General features: G+C 34.0%; 1 protein-coding gene and 2 long non-coding RNA genes across 3 annotated transcripts in view; 1 reads left to right on the forward strand and 2 right to left on the reverse strand.

The window, feature by feature from the left end:
* The window catches only part of LOC143659398 (uncharacterized), a 95,960-nt gene that overhangs the window by 2,799 nt on the left and 73,583 nt on the right, over window positions 1–19,578 (reverse strand). The gene's annotated exons all lie outside the window — the stretch shown is intronic.
* Window positions 719–19,278, forward strand: LOC143659378 (uncharacterized). The gene is made up of 3 exons (XR_013163511.1): window positions 719–785; window positions 18,268–18,323; window positions 19,167–19,278. It is a non-coding gene; the product is annotated as an uncharacterized LOC143659378 (long non-coding RNA).
* Window positions 3,884–4,877, reverse strand: LOC143659372 (olfactory receptor 13C7-like). Its single transcript, XM_077132263.1, has one exon. The coding sequence runs from the start codon at window positions 4,844–4,846 to the stop codon at window positions 3,884–3,886; it is 963 nt and encodes a 320-aa protein (XP_076988378.1). The 5' UTR covers window positions 4,847–4,877.

The raw sequence follows: 19,578 nt of genomic DNA on the forward strand, positions 1-19,578 counted from the left end.
TTAATTTCTCCCTTTCTGATATAATTTAATTCAATCAACACTAATTGAGATCTCCCTTGTTCCAGACACTACATCCTGCATCTGCACCAGTTCCTGTGAAATACTTAATCCCCTTTCCTGGTGCTATGACCATTATGAGAATGGCAAACCAATGTTGAAGCTCTTAATACCTGAGGGCAACACCCACAATGCAAACTATTCCTCTATATGCCATGCAAATTGGCCTATGCACTCCCTTCACCCTGCTCTCCCCCATGCTGGGCTACATATCAATCCATGCTTTTCCTCTGAGGGGCTGACACGCGCTGCTTGAGTTCTCTACTTAGAGGTACCTCTCCATCTCTTAGGCATACGTTCATTGAATGCTATCTTCTCACACCATTACTGGGAAGATGGTGTGTATACTCCTTTCTGTTTGTCCAAGGGAAAACTAATGCAAATGAGTTTTATGAGTACTTCACCTGATTCAATCCTCTTCATTTCCCTATAAGAATTCACCCCATTCAAATTCTTTCAATGTTTTCTCAATTGAGAATAGGATTGTGATGTCATAATAAGCCTAAAAAATTTAGTTTCAGCCCTTTGTACTTAGATAAGGGTAATATTTACTAACATTTAAATTAAGCAGACACTTGATATCAGGTAGCCCTTCAGACTAAAGTTAACGAACTTATTGATATCAGCCATAAAGTAGCTACATTATGTGTATGTTCAGTATGGGGGTCTCTCTCACATCCTCATTATCATTCTCTCTGTGTTATATCGCCTGTCAGCTTCTCTAACAGGTAGGTTTTGTACCAGCAGGAAAGAGTCTAGCAAGATAGAAAAGCAACAAATGGAGAGCTAGTAGCAGAAAGTCAGTAATGAAAAAAAAAAAATAATCCATAATACAAGGGAAGGAATAGGGATATAACATATAATCATTTAAATAGACTAAACCTGGGACATACAAAACATAAGCTAGTGGGAAGAGAAGAAATGAGGTCATAAACAAAAACCACAGCTCTTTAATGTTGTGATAGCAAGTGATGGAGGCCTGGCAAAAGTAACACAGGACAATCTAACTTAATTTTGGTTCAAAATTAAGCCTCAGGACTAGGGGTGTCCCTTTCTTAATTGCTTGTTGATTAACTATTATAAAATAATGTATATCCAGTTTCTGAAGAGAATAAATTCGCATAAACTTCTTACTCCTTCCTTACTCAAACAGGGAAATGCTATAGAAATAACAGAAATTTGTATCAGTCTATAAAATAGAATGAAACTGGAAGAACGTCATTCGGACCAATGACAATCAATAGATTGAGGGAGTAGTGTTGAGTTGGGGCTCCTTCTCTCCCGCATTGCCATGGCAATGTTATACTTCAATCTCTACCAACCCCCTTCAATCTCTACCAACCCCTTCTACTCCTTACAGCTGAAGGTAAACAAGATTAACATAGGAGGGTTGCAGAACTGAGAAGGAGTGAAGAATGAACATCTACATGTGCACACAGACCAGCCATTTTAGAAAATTTCCCTCTTCTGATTTGTCTCACTGCAAAAGCCAAAATGATATTACCAAAGGTTTTCCATTATGCCAAACTTTTCTAAGGCCAAGCTTCTAGTTTCATTGATTTTCTCTACTGGTTTTCTGTTTGCAGTTTCATGGCTTTTTGCCCTTATATTTATTTCCTTCTTTCTGGTTTTGAGCTTATTTTGTTCTTTTTGAGTTTTATAAGTTAGGCACTTATATGATTGGTTTTAGACTTTTTATCTATTGTAAATATAACCATTTAGTGCTAAAAGTTTTTCATATATTGGGACTTACATTAATATGTAATGTAATTGCTCATACATTATTCATATTTTGGGACATTATTATATGCTGTAATGTTATTCATATGTTGGGACCATTTTCTTTTGGTTTTCCATTTGATCCCTGTGGTTTTTTTTTGTTTCTCTGTGTTATTTTCCCTGCCTTTTGGGGATTACTGAAAAATATTTTTAAATTTTTTAATTCACCAATGGTCTTTTGGGGTATACCACATTCTATAGATTATTTAATGTTTACACAAGTGCAGATTATACATATGCATATTTTATCAGAGCCTTGTAACATGCTTTCTGAATCTTTTCCCCTATCATTAGAAAACAAACACCACCCATCCAGGTTCCAGTCATTCTAAATTCTCAGTGGAATTCTTTAACTTGCCACATGCAATTACCTCTGTCTGGAAAAGGCTTTTTCTGCACAAAAAATTATGAGACTTTTTTTCCAGCCCAGCCTAGCAGAAGCAACCATTTCCCTAGCTGTGATTCCTCTCTCTAGGAATCCACAGTAATTTACACATTCCCTCTAAAATAGCACTTAACACATTGCATTGTAATTGTGACCCACTTAAGACTGCACCCTGGTTACTCTCATTTTATAGCCAGTCTCAGAATGATGATGCTTCAAAAGGAATGAATCCATTGCCAAAGGTATTAAAGAATAGTATATGTATTTACTTTTATTTTCCAGAGACACTGAAAAGGTTCAGAGAATACCACCATCAAATTTATGAAAAATCTGTTCAGCCAGTTTTTTCTTTCCACTATTTCCATTTTGGCACTATCTGTTAAGTATCAAGTCTCACATTCTTCAAAATCTCCCATCTGCCATTGCTTTCTTCCTCATTCCTCTGTCCCCCCTTTCTCACAGTCCCCTTTTACCCTTTCATATGAAGTTGAAATTAGTCCAGTTCAGCCCCACAGGGGCCCAACATATTAGGATTGCAAGGGGCACAAATTAGAAGGCACAAAAGAGGAAAATGTGTAAGAAAATAAATGCTATTTTCCCAATATATGTTCAGTCTGTTCTTTACAAGTCTGTATTTTCCTTGACCATCTTTTTGCTTTTGTTTTCATCTTGTATATTTTATTGACTTTTCCAATCATTAGCAAAAAGTTCAATCATTACAAATATGTAATCAACCAATGAGGGTTGAGAAAATAATGGAATGATCAAGTAAATGTCTGGATGCATGAATGGAAAGTACATGTTCATGAAACTAAAGTAATGCATAATTTATTACACTTGACACCCATATCATCATATTCTCAGAGAAGTGCAGCCCAGTGCTATAGAAACTAAATAATGATTTTTAAAACTCAATGGTAGCAATAGTTTTCATTCAAAGACATTTCCCTGATGTATTTGAAATGCAAGATAGACCAAATATCCTGTCACTAGGATGTATTTTCAAAGCTCATTAGATAGCTCTTGATAAATTTACTTGCCAGACTACAGGGATAATGAAATTTACTTGCCAGACTGCAGGGATAATGAAATCTAGCCCTAGTTAATTTAGCTTCATATTTGTCCCATCATGGCATATTCACAGGTCAGTTACATAATACCCTAAAATGCTTCCCCTTTGCTCCTATGTGATCAAGGACATCCCTATAATGAATTTAGCTAATACTGAGTACATATGACTATAGCACTCCAAACCTTAATGAAGAATTTTCTACTTTACCTTCCTAAGAACACTGTGTCAGATGAGAAAAATGGTGCCACAGAGGATAAGCGGTTAAGGGAGTACAGATTATTTTCTCTCACATAAGTTTACAGAACTCTTCATTCACAGTTAAACTACAGGTACCCATGAATAGTTGATGGTCTGAAAGAGATTCCTTTTACCCATAAATTTCTTGTCCTTCTTTTCCATGATCCACTCATGAAGAAAAAGGGTATGTGCTCAATTTCTCTACCATGTTTAGGAGAACAAAGAATGGGGAAACACACACATGAAAGAATTTCAGATATAATGGTGCCTAGCCATGCTTCTATCTCTTTTAGAAACCCCAAGTGAGATCTGGCTCCATAATCAGAGTAAGAAATTCAAAAAATATATAGTATTCATAGTCCCTCCGAAGAGTATTTCCAAAATAGCATATTCTTCACAGCTGCTTTAACATCTTTGTTCCTCAAACTATAGATGAGGGGATTGACCATGGGTGTCACCACTCCATAAAAGAGAGAAATGATTTTATCAGTGAATTCTTCCTTGTCTGAACCAGAAGAATCTTTAGCCTTGGGATTTGCATACATAAAGAAGATGGTCCCGTAGAATATAACTACCACTGTCAGGTGCACTGAGCATGTGGAGAAGGCTTTCTGCCGTCCCCCGGCAGAAGGAATCCTCAGTATGGTAGAGAGAATGAAAACATAGGAAACAAAAATGAAAAGTACCGGGACCACAAGAAAAATAACAGTAGTAAATCTCATAATAATAACATTTACAGAGATATCAGCACAGGCCAATTTTAAGACTGCCAAGATTTCACAAGTAAAATGATTAATGACATTATCCCCACAAAAAGGAAGTTGCATTGCAAGGGAGGTTTGAACCACAGAGTCGACACCCCCAGCAATCCAGGACCCAGCAGCCATGGGCACATAGGAAGCCTTGCTCATGATGACGGGGTATCTCAGCGGGTTACAAATGGCTACATAGCGGTCGAATGCCATCATGCTTAGAAGCACACACTCCGTGGCCCCCATAGCAAAGGAGAGAAACATTTGCACTCCACACCCAGAGAAGGAAATGGTTTTCTTTGAAGTTAGGAAGCTGCTGAGAAATAGTGGGATAGATGAACTGGTGTAGCAAATGTCCAAGAATGACAAGTTACTGAGGAAGAAGTACATGGGAGTGTGCAGGTGGGAGTCGTAGACACTTACAATGATGATGACTCCATTTCCCAGCAGGATCACAAGGTACATGCATAGGACCAGCACAAAGTAAATGGCCTCAAGCTCTGGGTAGACAGACAGCCCCAGCAGGACAAACTCTGTCACAGAAGATTGATTGATCTTTTCCATCTTAAAGGTTTCTTTCACCAATGACAGTTCTGTGGAGGCTGGGATACAAGTAGAGCTGTTATAGCAATGTCTGTAAGATATGCTGACATCCTAAGTGGTTGCCCTTATGGGTATTGTGGACCTAAAATTAGATACATAACACAAAAAATATGATAGGATCTTCTAATAATGATCAGTTGGACTTTCAACATTTTGAAAGTGGATTTAGCTTAAAATATATGTTATTGTTAGAAAACAGATTCAGAACAGCTGCAACTGCATTGGAATTACAGTCCAATTGTATTGTGAATGTGAAATGATATTGAATGTAAGGTCACCATATATGTTGATCAAACAAGCCCAAACAAATGTAAATGTATACAATATGATTTTTCTGTGAGGTCTACAATTTTAAGCACCTTATATATTGTAACATAACATTTCCCTCTGTGACTGATTTGTCATCCTCAACAAAAATCATTGCTCTTCAGCATTCAAAGTATGATAGGTAATTCCTGCCTCAACGATAATTAAACCTGTGTTTAAGAATTTAGCAGCTCAAAGAACAAACTGAGAAAAAGGAATTTAAGTTATTTTTACCTTGGGGGAAATGTATATCTGCAATATTACAGGAGTATTAACTTCAGTCATTAGGAATACCCATAAAAGAAAAAAGAAAATATTTTAGAGTAAATAATACATCGTTATCTCTTTTAGTACAGATTATAAAGTGACTCTATGTGACCTTATCTCCTGCCTGATACACATAATGTGCAGTGAGTTGCCTCAGGAAAACTCCAATGCAGGTTTCAATCTAGAGGTAAATCATAAGTATATACCTGGTCTGAGAAATTTCAACAGTAGAAAATTTACCCCTTTGCCTCCATGCTTGAGAAATTACCTATCATCTTCTCCCTGTAAAGAAATCACTTCCTTCTGCTAAAACAGCTGCTCTGTTGTTCTTCCTCCCACTACACATTCAGAGATATGCATGAGTATGAGTAAGCCTCAAAAAAATGGAAGCATTAAAAGTTTGCTATAATTGTTCATGTCTCCAATTCATTAGCATATAGAGCACTTATATATTAAAATGCCAGAAACAGAAGTCCTACTTCCATTGCTGGTCTCATAAATCCCATCTCAATTTCAGTAAGATAAAGAAATACCCCATCTTAATTCTCTTTAGAATAAAGTTGCTGCCATCCGTATTATAACTACTATCAAAACAATTCATTATTGGCAAAATAGAAATATCTCCCTGTAAAGATGAAAGTTGGGACTCTTCTCAGTTTTTTCACTGGCTGTTGATCCTCTAAAGGACTAGGCAGTTGAGCACCACAGCAACTTAACATCTGCTGCTTTGTGGATCCCTCTAATCCCCAAAGCAATTTAAAATTCATGATGTAGATTGGATAGAGTTTAGAAACTTTCTAGTACTTCTGCAATGAAGTCCCTCAGAAGCAATTAAAACAATGTTGCTAACACAATTTAAATTTAACTCAAAAAAACAATATCTCTTCTGGCTCTTCACCCAGTGGAAAGAGTAAATTCAGGACCCAGGTAAAATGACATAGATCTGGACATTATAATTGATTATATCTGATATAGAGATGTTACAGTGATCTGTGATACTTAGGTCAAACTGAAAATTAATTCTTAATACATTAGCTGCTAATCACTTTTATTTTGACCTCTCAATCCCTGAATCTTAGAGTTCTTGTAATGGCAGAGTTCCTGTGTCAACTTCCAGGTTAGAGGGTCAAGTTATTTGGTCAGGCAAACACTTTACTGATTGTTACTGTGAGGATATTTGTGAATTAAGTCATAAGTAAACTGACTGCATCTATAGCTGATTATATCCAAAATCAACTAAGGAGATTGCCTTCAGCAATGAAAGACGTCTCATCCAATCAGTTAAAGACCTTAAAGGGATAACTGATACTGTCAACAATCAGAAGGAAAATTTTCCATCTCTACTTCAGCCAGACAGCCTCTCCTTGGGAATTCATCAAAAACTCTGATCAGAGTTTCCAGCTTGCAGCCTGTCCTACAGAATTTGGATTTAGCAACCCCCACTGTCATGTGAGCCAATTCCTATAATACGTCTCACAATATTCACATTATACATATATATCCTGTTATATGGTGGTTCTGTTTCCTTGGAAACCCTTACTAATACAGTCTCTAAGCTCTATTTTGTCTCATTGGTCTCACAAAAAGCAAAAACAACATGGACAATATCTTAATTTTGATCATTCATGCTCTCTCCTCAAACTCACAAAACCAAAAGGTTATCCAAACTTGTCCTTTATCATGCTCAAACTGGATTGCCACAACATTGGACAGCATCATTTAAAAGTCATTGAACAAGAAATACAACATAATCCTGAAGGATCCCAAAGCCACTTTTGTCATGAAAGATGGCATTATGTGCTTCAACAAATCAAATATGAAGATCAATTCCTAGAATTAATTTTACATAATCAGATGTTCAGTATATCAACTCATAATACTGATTTTGAGTATGTTTTCTTATGAAGGAATAACCAATAGACGAAAGAATTAGATTAGCTGAATGTGACCACTGTAGAATCTATGTACAATGTACATGGACTATACGCTATAACTGCAAGTAATTTTATAAGCAAACCCTGAAAAACAAAAAAATATTAACAGCCAAATCACTAGAGACATATAACTAAAGAATGAGAAATACAACTTGTTTCAAATCAAAGATAAATCATTTTGACATAAGTATTTATCATGCAATGTTTTTCTTCTAAGTCAGGGTACAAATGCATAGGCATTTAGAAACAATCCAAATTTAGCCAGGCATCCTGTATTTTTATTTGTTAAATATGGCACCCCTAATGGTATCACTTGCCAGTTTTGGCCACTCCAAGGCACTGGAGGGAATATGGGTTCCTGGAAATGGTCCCTGCTTGCCCAGGTCTATGGGCAGTACTGCTCATCATAATACTGTGGGATGGAATTACTTTCAGAAAGTTCATATGAGGAACAGACAAAGGATATTAAGCATATTTCCCAAAGTCACTGTGGTGGATATAGGATTATAACAATATTTGTTTACATTTATATAAATATATATATATTTATATATATATATATATAAAACAATGTTTGTTTGTGCTACCAACCATATAATTTCACCTACAACTACAATTCTCCAACCATTTCCAGGACAACTATTGCAAGAAGAAATTAAGGCAGACATATAGGGGCTCATGATCAAGGTCTTCTCTTCAATATTCCCAAGCCCTGGTCATTCCTATTACTCTCTCCTTTTCTGATTTCATTCAATTCAGTCAACACTAATTAAGGCCTCCTTTGTCCCAGGAAAAGCACCTTGCTTCTGCCGTATATCCCCTGAATTACTTTAGTCCCCTGCCAGGAATTGCAACCCATTATAAGAATGGCAAACCAATGCCAAGGCTTTGAATATCTGAGGTCAAAATCCCTGATTCCAATTTTCTGTCTATATTCCTTCATGCAGAGCCACTTATAAATTCACATTTTACCTTTGAGGGGCTGCTGCTTGTGTTGCCTACTTCCCCAACCCCTCTCCACCTCCAGCATATTGCCTTCAAGTGCCATGTTGGCCCCATTATCAGTAACCTGGTATACTTGTCCATTTCAGTCTGCCCAAAGTAAAATAATAATATAATTAAGTCCTAGAAATTTAACATGGTTTAAGGCTATTCTGTTCTATAAAACATTGTTATCTCATTTTAATTGTAAAATAAAGTTTTGACAATGGTAAGCTTAGAAAATTTAATTTCACCCCTTCAAACTCAAGATAAAAGTAATATTTTCTACCTTTTTCATTGAGAAGACACTCAACATCTCTAGTCCATCAGGTCAAAGTTTCTCAAAATTATTAACATTAGCCATAATGTAGCTACATCATGCTAAGTATATTCATTCTTTTATCAAGAAAGTTTCTATCATAGCCTCGTTATTACTCTCTCTACTGCTGGAGGAACAAACAGGAAAGAATATGACAAGATAGAAGAGTGGTAGAATGGAAAGCTAATAAAAGTATGGCAGCAAGAGAATATTAATTAGTCTGTGATACAAGGGACAGATCAGGGACATAAAATTGGGATAAGTGAAATAGAATTAAAATGGGATATCCCAAAACCCAATCAGTGGAAGAATCAGAGATGTGATCAAAAACTACAGATGCTTAATTTGTTGAGACAGCAAGAGACAGAGGCACAGCAAAGTGCCTCATAGAAAAATGAACTCTATAGTGAATAATAATGTGATAAATGGTGAACACAACTATTATAAAAGAAAAACAGAAAATAAGCATCCTGTAATCATGTGAGGCAGAATTCTAGAATACACAGAGCCAGAAATTTTGAGCAGTTAAAATATTTTCAATGAAAATATACTGTTACAAAGAATTAAATGATAATACTGGGTGTTGAATATATAACCATTGAAATACAGAAATTCAACTCATTTATCTCAGTAAGCAGGATATATATATATACAGAATGAATGTTATGGCCATAACATGGACTATAAAATATATTTCAAAATTTTTCAAACAGTTGAAATCACTCATAGAATGTTCTCTGACAATATGGAATAAATCTAGAAAAAACAGACAACTAAAAATTCCCAAATGTTAGGAAATTAAACAATCTACTCCTAAATAACATATGGGATGAGGCAGAATCACACAAATATTAAAGCTATTTTGAATTGAATAATAAAAAGATGCTAATAAGAACTTATTGAATCCAGTAAAAGCAAGTGATTAGGTGGAAATTTATAGCCAAAATACCTATTTTGGAGAATGATCTTAGATTCTATTTCAAAGTTATAAAAAGAACAAAAAATCAAATAAAAAATATTGAAAGAAAGAAATAATAGAGATAAAAGAAGAAATCAATGAAATAATAAAGAAATATAACACAAATAATATCAACTAAACCAAAAGTACATGTTTGGTAAGAGATATTCCTTTTATAAAACTCAAGAAAGACTTATCAAGAAAAAGAGGAAAATGAACTTACTAAAGTTAAGGTAAATAAGGGATTTCATGTCAGGGTCTATATTAAAAGGTAATAAATAAGCAATTTATAACACTAAATTTGACAATTTAGATCAAATCAACAAATTTTAGGAAAAGCATAATCTTCCAAAACTGACCCAAGAAGAAACAAGAGATACGAATAATCCTATATCCGATTTTTAAACTTCTAATTTGAAATAGTTTTAGAGTCAAAAAAAGTAGGAAATAGTACAGAAAGTTTCCATTTTCTCCTTACCCAGTTTATCATAATGGTTGCATCTTCACTACCGAACATAAAAAACAGAAAATTGGCATTGGTACAATGTATGTGAACAGTATTATGCTACTTCATGATGTGTGTAGATTTGTGTAACACCCCACAGTAAATAAGATACAGCCCTATCCCAGCAACACAAAGAGCTCCATGTGCTACTGCTTTATAGTTATTCCACTCCCCTCCCCACCTCCATCCTTAATCCCTTGCAACAACTAATACAGCCTCCATGTCTACATTTATTAACATTTTGAGAATATTTCATAAATGACATTATGTGACCTCTTGTAATTTCATGTATGTGACCTCCTGTAATTTCATTTTTTCACTCAGTAAAATTCCCTTGACATCACTCTAAGTAATGGTGTACATTAATCACATTTCCCTTTAAGAGTTGTATTCTATGGTGTGGATATACCACAATTTGTCCAACATTGACCAATTAAAGGACATATTGTTGTTCCCAGTTATAGGTTATTACAATTAAAGCTTCTATGAGCACTTATGTGCAGGTTTTTGAGTTCAGAAAGTTTCATGTCTCCAGATTAAATATTCAAGAGTGCAGTTCCTGGGACAGGTGGTAGTGCAGGTTTAAATTTTTAGAAAATTGCGAACTATTATTCACTTTGTTGTCTGTACCATTTTACATTCCCACAGGCAAGGTTGGGAATTTTTTTAATGATTTTCATGTGCTTATTTGACATCCATTCCTCTTTGTATCTTTTTCCCATTTTCTAATTGGATTATTTGTTCTTTTACTGTTGAGTTTTGAACATTCTTTATTTGTTCTAGATCCTAGTCCTTTGTTAGATAAGAAGTTTGGAAATATTTTCTTCCAGTCTTTAACTTGATTTTTCATCATGTTAAGAGTATCTTTAACTGAGAAAAGTATTTAATTTTGAAGTTCAACTTATATATTTTTCTCTTTTATCTTGCTACTCACCAAGCAAGATTTTCTCCTTTACTTCCACTTAAAAGTTATACAGATTTACATTTGGCATTTAAATCTATGATCTAGTTCAATTTAGTTTTTTCATAAGGTAGAAAGTTCAGTTTGAGGTTTATTTATTTTTACTTATGCTTATATCCAATTACTCCAGCACCTTTTGTGGAAGAAACCATTTGTCCTCCAATGACATACTCGCACCTTTGTAAAAAAAAAAAAAAAAAATGGTTATCCATATTCATGTGAGTCTATTTCTGGGTATTCTTTCTCTTCTATGTGTCCATCCCTCCACCAATACCAATCAGTCTTGAATACTGTAGTTATGTAAGAAATCTTAAAATTGGGTAGAATAATTGCTCCCACCATTCTTTCTCAAAATCGCTTTAACTATTCTAGTTCCTTAGCTTTTTCACATAAAATTTAAAGTAAGCTTGTTTGTATGAATAAAAAACTTGCTGAGGTTTTGGTAGGACTTGATAATTGGGATACAATTGAAATCTTTATTATGTTGAGTCTTCTAATCATTGAACACTGTATGTCTATCTATTTATTTAGATTCTTTTAAATTCTTTCATCTTCGTTCTGTAGCTTTCAGCATACAAGTTCTGAGTATGGTTTATTAGACAGCTATCTAAGGATTTCTCTCTACCTCTTTTTGGGGTGATTGTGACTGGGACTGTATTTTTTATTTGCTTTACTTGTGTTCATTGTTAGTCTCTAGTAATGCAATTAATTTCTGTACATTTTATCTTGGATGCTGCTGAAATTTCTTTTTACATTCCTTGGATTCTATATAGGCCATCATGTTATCTGCAGATAGGGACACTTTTATTTCTTCTGTTTCAATCTGAACCCCCTTTTCCTCTTTCTTTGCCTCACTGCACTGTGAAGAACTTCCAGGGCTATGATGAATAAGAGTGGTGAAAATAGATCTTGCCCTTATGCAGATCTTAGGAGAAATTCAGTCTTTAACCATTAATATAAAATTAGCTGTAGGATTTGTGTAGATGCACCTCATGCAGTTAAGTAAATTCTCTTTTCATAAATAAAATTTCATTTTATGGTGAATTTTATTATTAATGGGTATCAAATTTTGGCAGATGCTTTTTCTGCATTAATTGATATGATCATTGATTTTTTTCCTCTAGTCTGTTAATATGTTGGGTTACTCCAGTTGATTTTCAAATATTCAGGTAGCTTTGCATCTCTGGAATAAACTCACTCATTCGGGTATAGAATTTTTTTAAATATTGTGAAAATCAACTTGCTACTTTTTGAAAAGCTTTTGCATCTATCTTCATGAGGAATATTTGTCTACAGTTTTAATCTCTTATGCTGTCTTTGTCTATTTCATTTCAGTGAAATAATGACTTCAAAAAGTGGGTTGAGAAATGTTCCCTCCTCTTCTATTTTTGTATAATACTTATAGATCTAGTGTTAATTCCTCTTTAAAGTTTAGTAAAATTCTTCAGTGCAGCCATTTGGGCTTGGAGATTTTTGGGGGGGAGGGAATTTTAAGTTCAATTACTTTAATATTTATAAGGATGTTCAAATTATTTCTTATTTGTTGAGCAGTGGTAGTTTGTGCTTTTGAATTAAATTGCCACATTCATCAAAAGTTTTCAAATTTAGGTGTGCAGTGTGACTTGTATTGTTTACTTCTAATCTTTTGTGTCTTCAGGGTCTGCAATAATATAACCATTTCATTCCAGATATTGATAATTTGTGTCTTCTCTCTTTTTTTCTTCGTAGGTCTTGATAGAAGTTTGTCAATTCTATTGATCTCTTCAAGGATAATGCCTTTGTTTAATCATTTTTCTTTACTGTTTTCCATTTTCAATGTCAGTGCTTTCTGTTCTTATCTTTGTTATTTCCATCCTTCTGCTTTTTTGGGGAGGGGGGTTATTTTGTTCTTTTTGAATTTCCTAAGGTAGGAGCTTAGATTACTTATAAGAGACTTTTTCTATATTATAACATAGCCATTTAGTGCTATAAATTTTCCTCTTAGTGTTGCTATAGCTGCATCTCAGAAATTTTGATACAGTGAATTTTCATTATAATTTAATATATTTTCTTACTTCACTTGTGATACCCTCTTTGACCCATGGGCTATTTAGAATTATGCTTTTTTATTTCAAAGTGTTTGGAGATTTTCATGTTAGCACTCTGCTATTGATTTTTAGTTTGATTCCACTGTGGCCAGAAAACACACTCTGTATTTTTCTAAATTATGTTAAATATATTGAGGTTTGGTTTATTGCCCAGGATAGGGTCTATCTTGGTAAATATCCCATGGACATTTGAAAATAATGAATATTTTTTCTTTGTTGGATGCAGTATTTAAGAATGTCCATTATATTATGTTAATTGGTTGTGTTGTTCAGTTTTTCTATATCCTTGTTAATTATCTCTCTAGCTGTTCTCTCATGCTACAGGAGGGGTGCCAAAGTCTCCAACTATAATTCTGATTTGTCTATTTCCCTTTTCAGTTCTATCAGTTTTGATTCATGTATTTTATAGCCTTATTGCCTGGTATATAAATTTAGGATTTCTGTATCATCTTGGTGGATTGAACTTTTTATTATTATATAATGGACTCTCAGGCTGAAGTAATCTTCTTTGTTCTGAAGTCTGCTTCATCTGATAATAGCCACTGTTCTTTTAAAATTAATGTTTGCATTATATATTTTTTCCATCCCTTTTACTTTCAACCTATCTGTATTGATCTACTGTAAGTAATTTGCTTATAAACAGCATATAATTGGGTCTTTAAAAAAAAAAACTTGGGCAATGAGACAGTGGCTCAGTGGCAGAGTTCTCACCTGCCATGCCAGAGACCCAGGTTCGATTCCCAGTGCCTGCCCATGCAAAAAAAAATACCTAAACCACTTGTATTTAACATAATTATTCATATATTGAGACTTAAGTATGCCATTTTTCTATTGGTTTTCTATTTGTCTCTTTTTTGTTTTTCTTTTTTCCTTTTTCCTAGATTCTGTGTATTACCTGAATATTTTTTAGAACTTCTTTATATTTATCTATAGTGTTTTGAGGTATATCACTGCAGATTATTTAGTGGTTGCTCTGAAAGCTGTATTATGCATATATATTTATCACAGTCTACAAGTGAAGGGTGGAAATATTACTTCAGTTTAAATCCCTTTAACTTCTCTGTTATATATATATACATAAATTGCCTTGAATATTTCCTCTACATACATAAAGAACCATATCAGACATTGTTATAATTTTTGCCTCGACCATCAAACATAATTTAGAAAATTCAAGAGGAGAAAATAGTCTCTTGTTTGTACCCATATGTTTACACTTTCCATTGTTTTTTCCAAGTACTTCCTTATATTCCTGGATTTATTCTTCTTATTTTTTATTTAAGAACCACCTTTAGCCATTCTTTTAAAGGTAGGTCTGGTGGCAACAAGTTCTCTCTTGCTGATTTGACAGTTCTTTCATTTTAGCACCTGAAGAATGTCCTAGCACTTCCTTGTGGCCTCTATGGTTTATACTGTTTACTGTCATTCAATTTTTTCCTCATTTCTCTTTCAATGTTTCAAGATTTTTTTTTTCCAGTTTCAGAAGTTGATTTCAATGTGCCTTGGTGTGGATTTCTTTAGGTTACTGTTTTTTGAGGTTTGCTCTGCTTTTTTTAACCTTTACATTTATTGATCTTTTTTTGGCAATTTTGGCTAATTTTCATTATTATTTACTTGAATACCTTTTCAGCCCCACATTCTTTTTTCTTTCCTTCTGGAACTCCAGTGACATAAATATTAGATATTTCATTATAGTCCCACATATCCTTGAGGCTCTGCTCATTTTTAAAGTCTTTTTATCTCCATTATTTGGGTTGGGTAATTTCTATTTTTCCATCTTCAAGTTCATTGATTTTTTTCCTTTGCCTCTTTCAATGTGCTGTTAAGTCCATTCAACAGATATTTTCATTTCCATTATTGTACTGTCTGTTTTAAAATTTCCATTTGGTCCTTATTTGTATATTCTATATCTTTGCTTTGGAACTTCCCTCTTTTTTTTGGCAAGACTTTGTATTTCTTTCCTTTATTTTAAATGTGTTCATAATTCCTAATTGAAGCATTTTTATGATAGCTACATATTATTTATTATTATTTATTATTTCCTTGTCAAATGATTCCAACATCTGTGCCATCACACTTTTGCCTCTAGAGATTGTCTTTTTTCATTCCATTGAGATTTTCCTGGTCCTTTATGTGAGCAGTGATATGTATGAGCAGAATCTATTGTGCTCTAGAAAGTTGGGTTATTATGAGACTCTGGGTCTTATTTAAATCTTCTTTTGTTTTAACAGAACTTCTCTGAAACCTAAAAAATAGAGAAAGGGGATGATTTTCTCATTAATACAAGGTGTGGGTAGAAGCGCAGGTTCCCCACTTGGCTTCTGTTATAACAACTTGAAGAAGTGGATAAGAGACACCTCATTACCTCTTGATGAAGGAGAAGCCCATGCTCATCAATGAGAGTCATTACCACTGGAATATGGCAAAAAATCCTAGCTCACACCTTGGATATAAGAGATTGGCATCTGTTACACTTGGGAGAAAATGGATAAGCCCCCCCATGGATCTTCGCTGATATAGGTGGAATGGGATTGCAGATTTTTCTGTGGTGTTTGGCTGAAGTAGTGAGATTATTGCCAAAAAGCTTTCTGTCTTGTTATGCCACTCCTTTCCTGGTGCCTTGACCAGAATAAGTCTTCCTTCATACTTTGTGTCTTCCCACTGGAAACTTCTCTAGTATTTAGTCTATAATACATAAAAGGCAGAAGGAAACCCAGAAAATTCACTGCTGTGTGATTCCTCAGGTCCCAAGATCCCTGGGTGGACTTTCTTCTTCTTATCACCTTTCACAGTCTACTTATGTTTGTTTTATATATAATTTCCAGGGGATTAGCTTTATTTAGAAGAAGAAGAGAGAGAATTGACTCTACTCCACCTTGTCTGGAACCAGAAGTCTCTGTATCTATTTGAAAACTGAATCCATTGTTAAAGCTTAGGTGAATTCACAATTAATTATTTCAACATTTTAAGGAATAAAGAAGTTCAATTTTATAAAATCTAGTCACAGAATAGAAAAATGTAGAAAACTTTCCCAATTCATTTTATGAAGCCAGAATAAAATTGATACCAAAATCTAATAAGGATATGTTTGAAAAGGAAAATTAAGAACCTATTTGTCCTATGAATATAGTTGGAAAAATCCTAAATGCAGAAATCAGAATGTTGAATAAAGTGTTGTATTTAAAGGATAGAAAACAACAAGTGAATTTAATTCTAGAAATTCAGGAGTGGTTTATTATTCAAAATTCAAACAGTGGCACTATGATAATATCATAAAAATAAATACCTGATTTGCCTGCCATGCCAGAGACCCAGGTTCAATTCCTGGAGCCTGCCCATGCCAAAAAAAATAAAATAATAAAATAAATACCACATAGTAATGTTTATAGATGCAGAAAGCTATTGGAAAATTATTGCTCTTTATTTTTAACCCTTTGGAACAAGTTTCATTTTGCTTTGTCTTCTGTTTATGAAATGTGCTTCTTGAGAACAAGAATTGTGTCTTTTCCTTCTTTGTATATTACCAGAATTTTGGCATCAAAATTTAATGAAAGATCTTTCACACATTTGGATCTCAAAATATGGAAAAAAATCTAAATAAATGGTACACATGTTTATAATGTCATTACAGTGCGGTTGGCTCTTATCTTATCAAATTATATGTACCATCTTGTTACTTCATAGTTTATTAACTACAAATGAGTTCAGGTCTCACTACTAAAGTGTGTGTCCTTCTTACGAAGGCATTTTGAATTCTAGAGGTGCTCCACAAGTGTGGAAGGAGTTCAAATACTAAGGCTTGAAGCTATCCCATGACTTGGTTAGGGAGCCAAAAAGTTAACAAAAGATAAGTGGGAGTAGAAGAGACAATTGGAAAACAATGGCAGAAATGTGTTGACTATTCTCCTGAGACAAGGCACCCACAGTTTTGATCATCAATGGTACACTTCTATCTGCTTCTTCCCACTGAGGAAATATGTACTACATTGCATTCATTTCTAATACTATAAAAAGGGCATTTTTGAGATATTATAATGATGGGAATAGGTCTTTACTCATAAGGAATAAGGAATGAAAAGAATCTCTGGCCCCAGTCTTCCACGATTGTCATTACTCTCAAAAGTTCAAGAGAAGTGGAAAACTACTTTGTCATTCCACATTTATTTTTGTTTACCATTTTCCATTTATGAATATTTTTACATCAGTTAAAATTATCTAATAAAATGACATGGGGAAATTCATAATGTACAGTTAGCTTAAAAAGTTGTTATAACATTAGATATGCACTGTGCTCTCAAATTCATATATATTATATACAAATTAATACACTAAAATATTAATGTTACTGTAGTTGAAATTATAGATGACTTTAGTTTCTTCATTTGGACTTTTCCAAATTTCCAAGATTTTCTGCAATGTGTATGTATTATTTATTTATTTAATTACAAACTTTTTTATTTATTTTAAATAATAAATTATTGCTTACTAAGTTAGGTATAATTAGATCTTTGAGACAAAATCCCTAAAGCTTTAGAAGTTACTACCTTTCACATAGTTTAAAGGCACTACTTTAAATCACTTCTGGGATTACAGCGTCCCTGCTAAGGAAAACAAAGAATGATTTAAATTGGCTACAAGAGCCATTGTGGATCCTCTGAAAAATTTTAAGGCACAGAGATTGGAGCATACTTATATGACAGATCGATTTACTTACAGCCTATATGTACTATAAGTTTGGTTATAATTTATTTATATAATTATAAGATTAGTTATATGGCAGATTGAACATAAATTCAAGACGGGCCATTTAGTAGGGATGACAGCATCCCCTTAGGTCTACTTCCCTCGACTCTACCCCAGTAACCTGGAGTAGTGGGCTTCTTAACCAGCCCTATAGCATAGCTACAGCTTTAAGAGATCTGAGATGTTAACTGGTATGAGGAAGTACAAAAACAGTGAACTTAGCATGTGGACACATAAAAATTGATAAAGCACTGTACGTAGGAATGACGAATGTATGAATATGTTTCTATCTAAAACTGTGTTCTTTTTTAATATCTGAAGTCTCACCAGGACAAGCTGTCTACTTTGTGTGGAGAAAGTAAGAATACTACCCTCAGGTAGGGCATAATTGAAAATATTTGTTTCTGAAAGAAAATGAAAAAGGGAAATGGTAAATTCTGAATAATCTATTTTTTGTATTTTTTTAAGCTTTTTATTTTGAACAATTTTAGACTATCAGAGAAGTTGACAGTTCAAAGAGTACCCGAATAACCCTTCCCCCCTTCTAATATTAATATTTTAAACAACCATAGTGCAATCATAAAGAATGTGAAATTAACACTATATTTTATTATTAATTAAACTATGGAACTTATTCAAATTGCAACAATTTTCCACTAATATCTTTTTCTGCTCCAGAATCTTTTCCAGGATCTCCCATTGAATATAACTGTTATCCTCCTTAGTCTCTTCTAGTTTGTAACAGTTCCTCAGGTTTATTCTTCTTTTTTAATTTGAAAAGTTCTAAATAAATGAAAAAATATATATGGACAAAATAATTATTAAGTCAAGGGAATATCTTGGAAATCTATGAACATACTTTTAATTTATTCATTTCTTCTTACCATGGAAAAATTTTTTAAAAATCTGCTTAGAGTCCAAATTAGATTATCAGGTGTGAAGAACAAAGTTACTTCATAAATAATAGGGAAACTAGTTGATTCAGGAAGTAGAAATGCAATATTTAACACTGGCAGTTTCCTCCTAGGAATATTCCAGGATGGGTGTGGCATAGCATGATTCAAAAGACTCCTTGTACGAAATGTGAAATGCTGGCTAAGTTTATATATGCTACAAACCAACTACTACTACCTTCTGTGTGCAAATACAGGTAGATGACAGGCATATGCATGTGATCCATGAAGGTTTTCTTTCCTTTGGAGTTTTTTTCTCTTCAATAGGCACTGGAGACCAACCTAAACACAGACCCTTTGGGGGAGATGGACAAAACTCAGGAAGCAACAAAATTGAAACTTTACCTCTTTTGGGACAGAAATAAAGAAGCAAAGGTAACAGAAGTCCCTGCTGTTTACTCATGGTCCCTCCTATCCACCAGGCACCTCCTCTTTCTTTTCTATTGGACGGTATTTTTGATGCTTTGGGGTACATCCTATCTGGGCTGCTAAGCTTGGCCACATTCTAAGTAGTGGATTCTAGTTTTGAAAGAATTAGGGCTGTGTCAATATGTCTGCTCAAGGTGGACATATTTGTGAGGGTGGTTGAAATCAGATCATTAAATGCAATCAATTAACCTGCATAATAAAGCAGAAGAAAATCTCTCCAATTTCCTATCCATTGATGTTCTCTTTCCTC

This window comes from Tamandua tetradactyla, chromosome 2, assembly GCF_023851605.1.
Source record: "Tamandua tetradactyla isolate mTamTet1 chromosome 2, mTamTet1.pri, whole genome shotgun sequence".
NCBI lineage: Eukaryota > Metazoa > Chordata > Mammalia > Pilosa > Myrmecophagidae > Tamandua > Tamandua tetradactyla.

Excerpts from the sequence above, each read along its gene's own strand:
- LOC143659372 (XM_077132263.1), bottom strand. The coding sequence starts at position 4,846 with ATGGAAAAGATCAATCAATCTTCTGTGACAGAGTTTGTCCTGCTGGGG.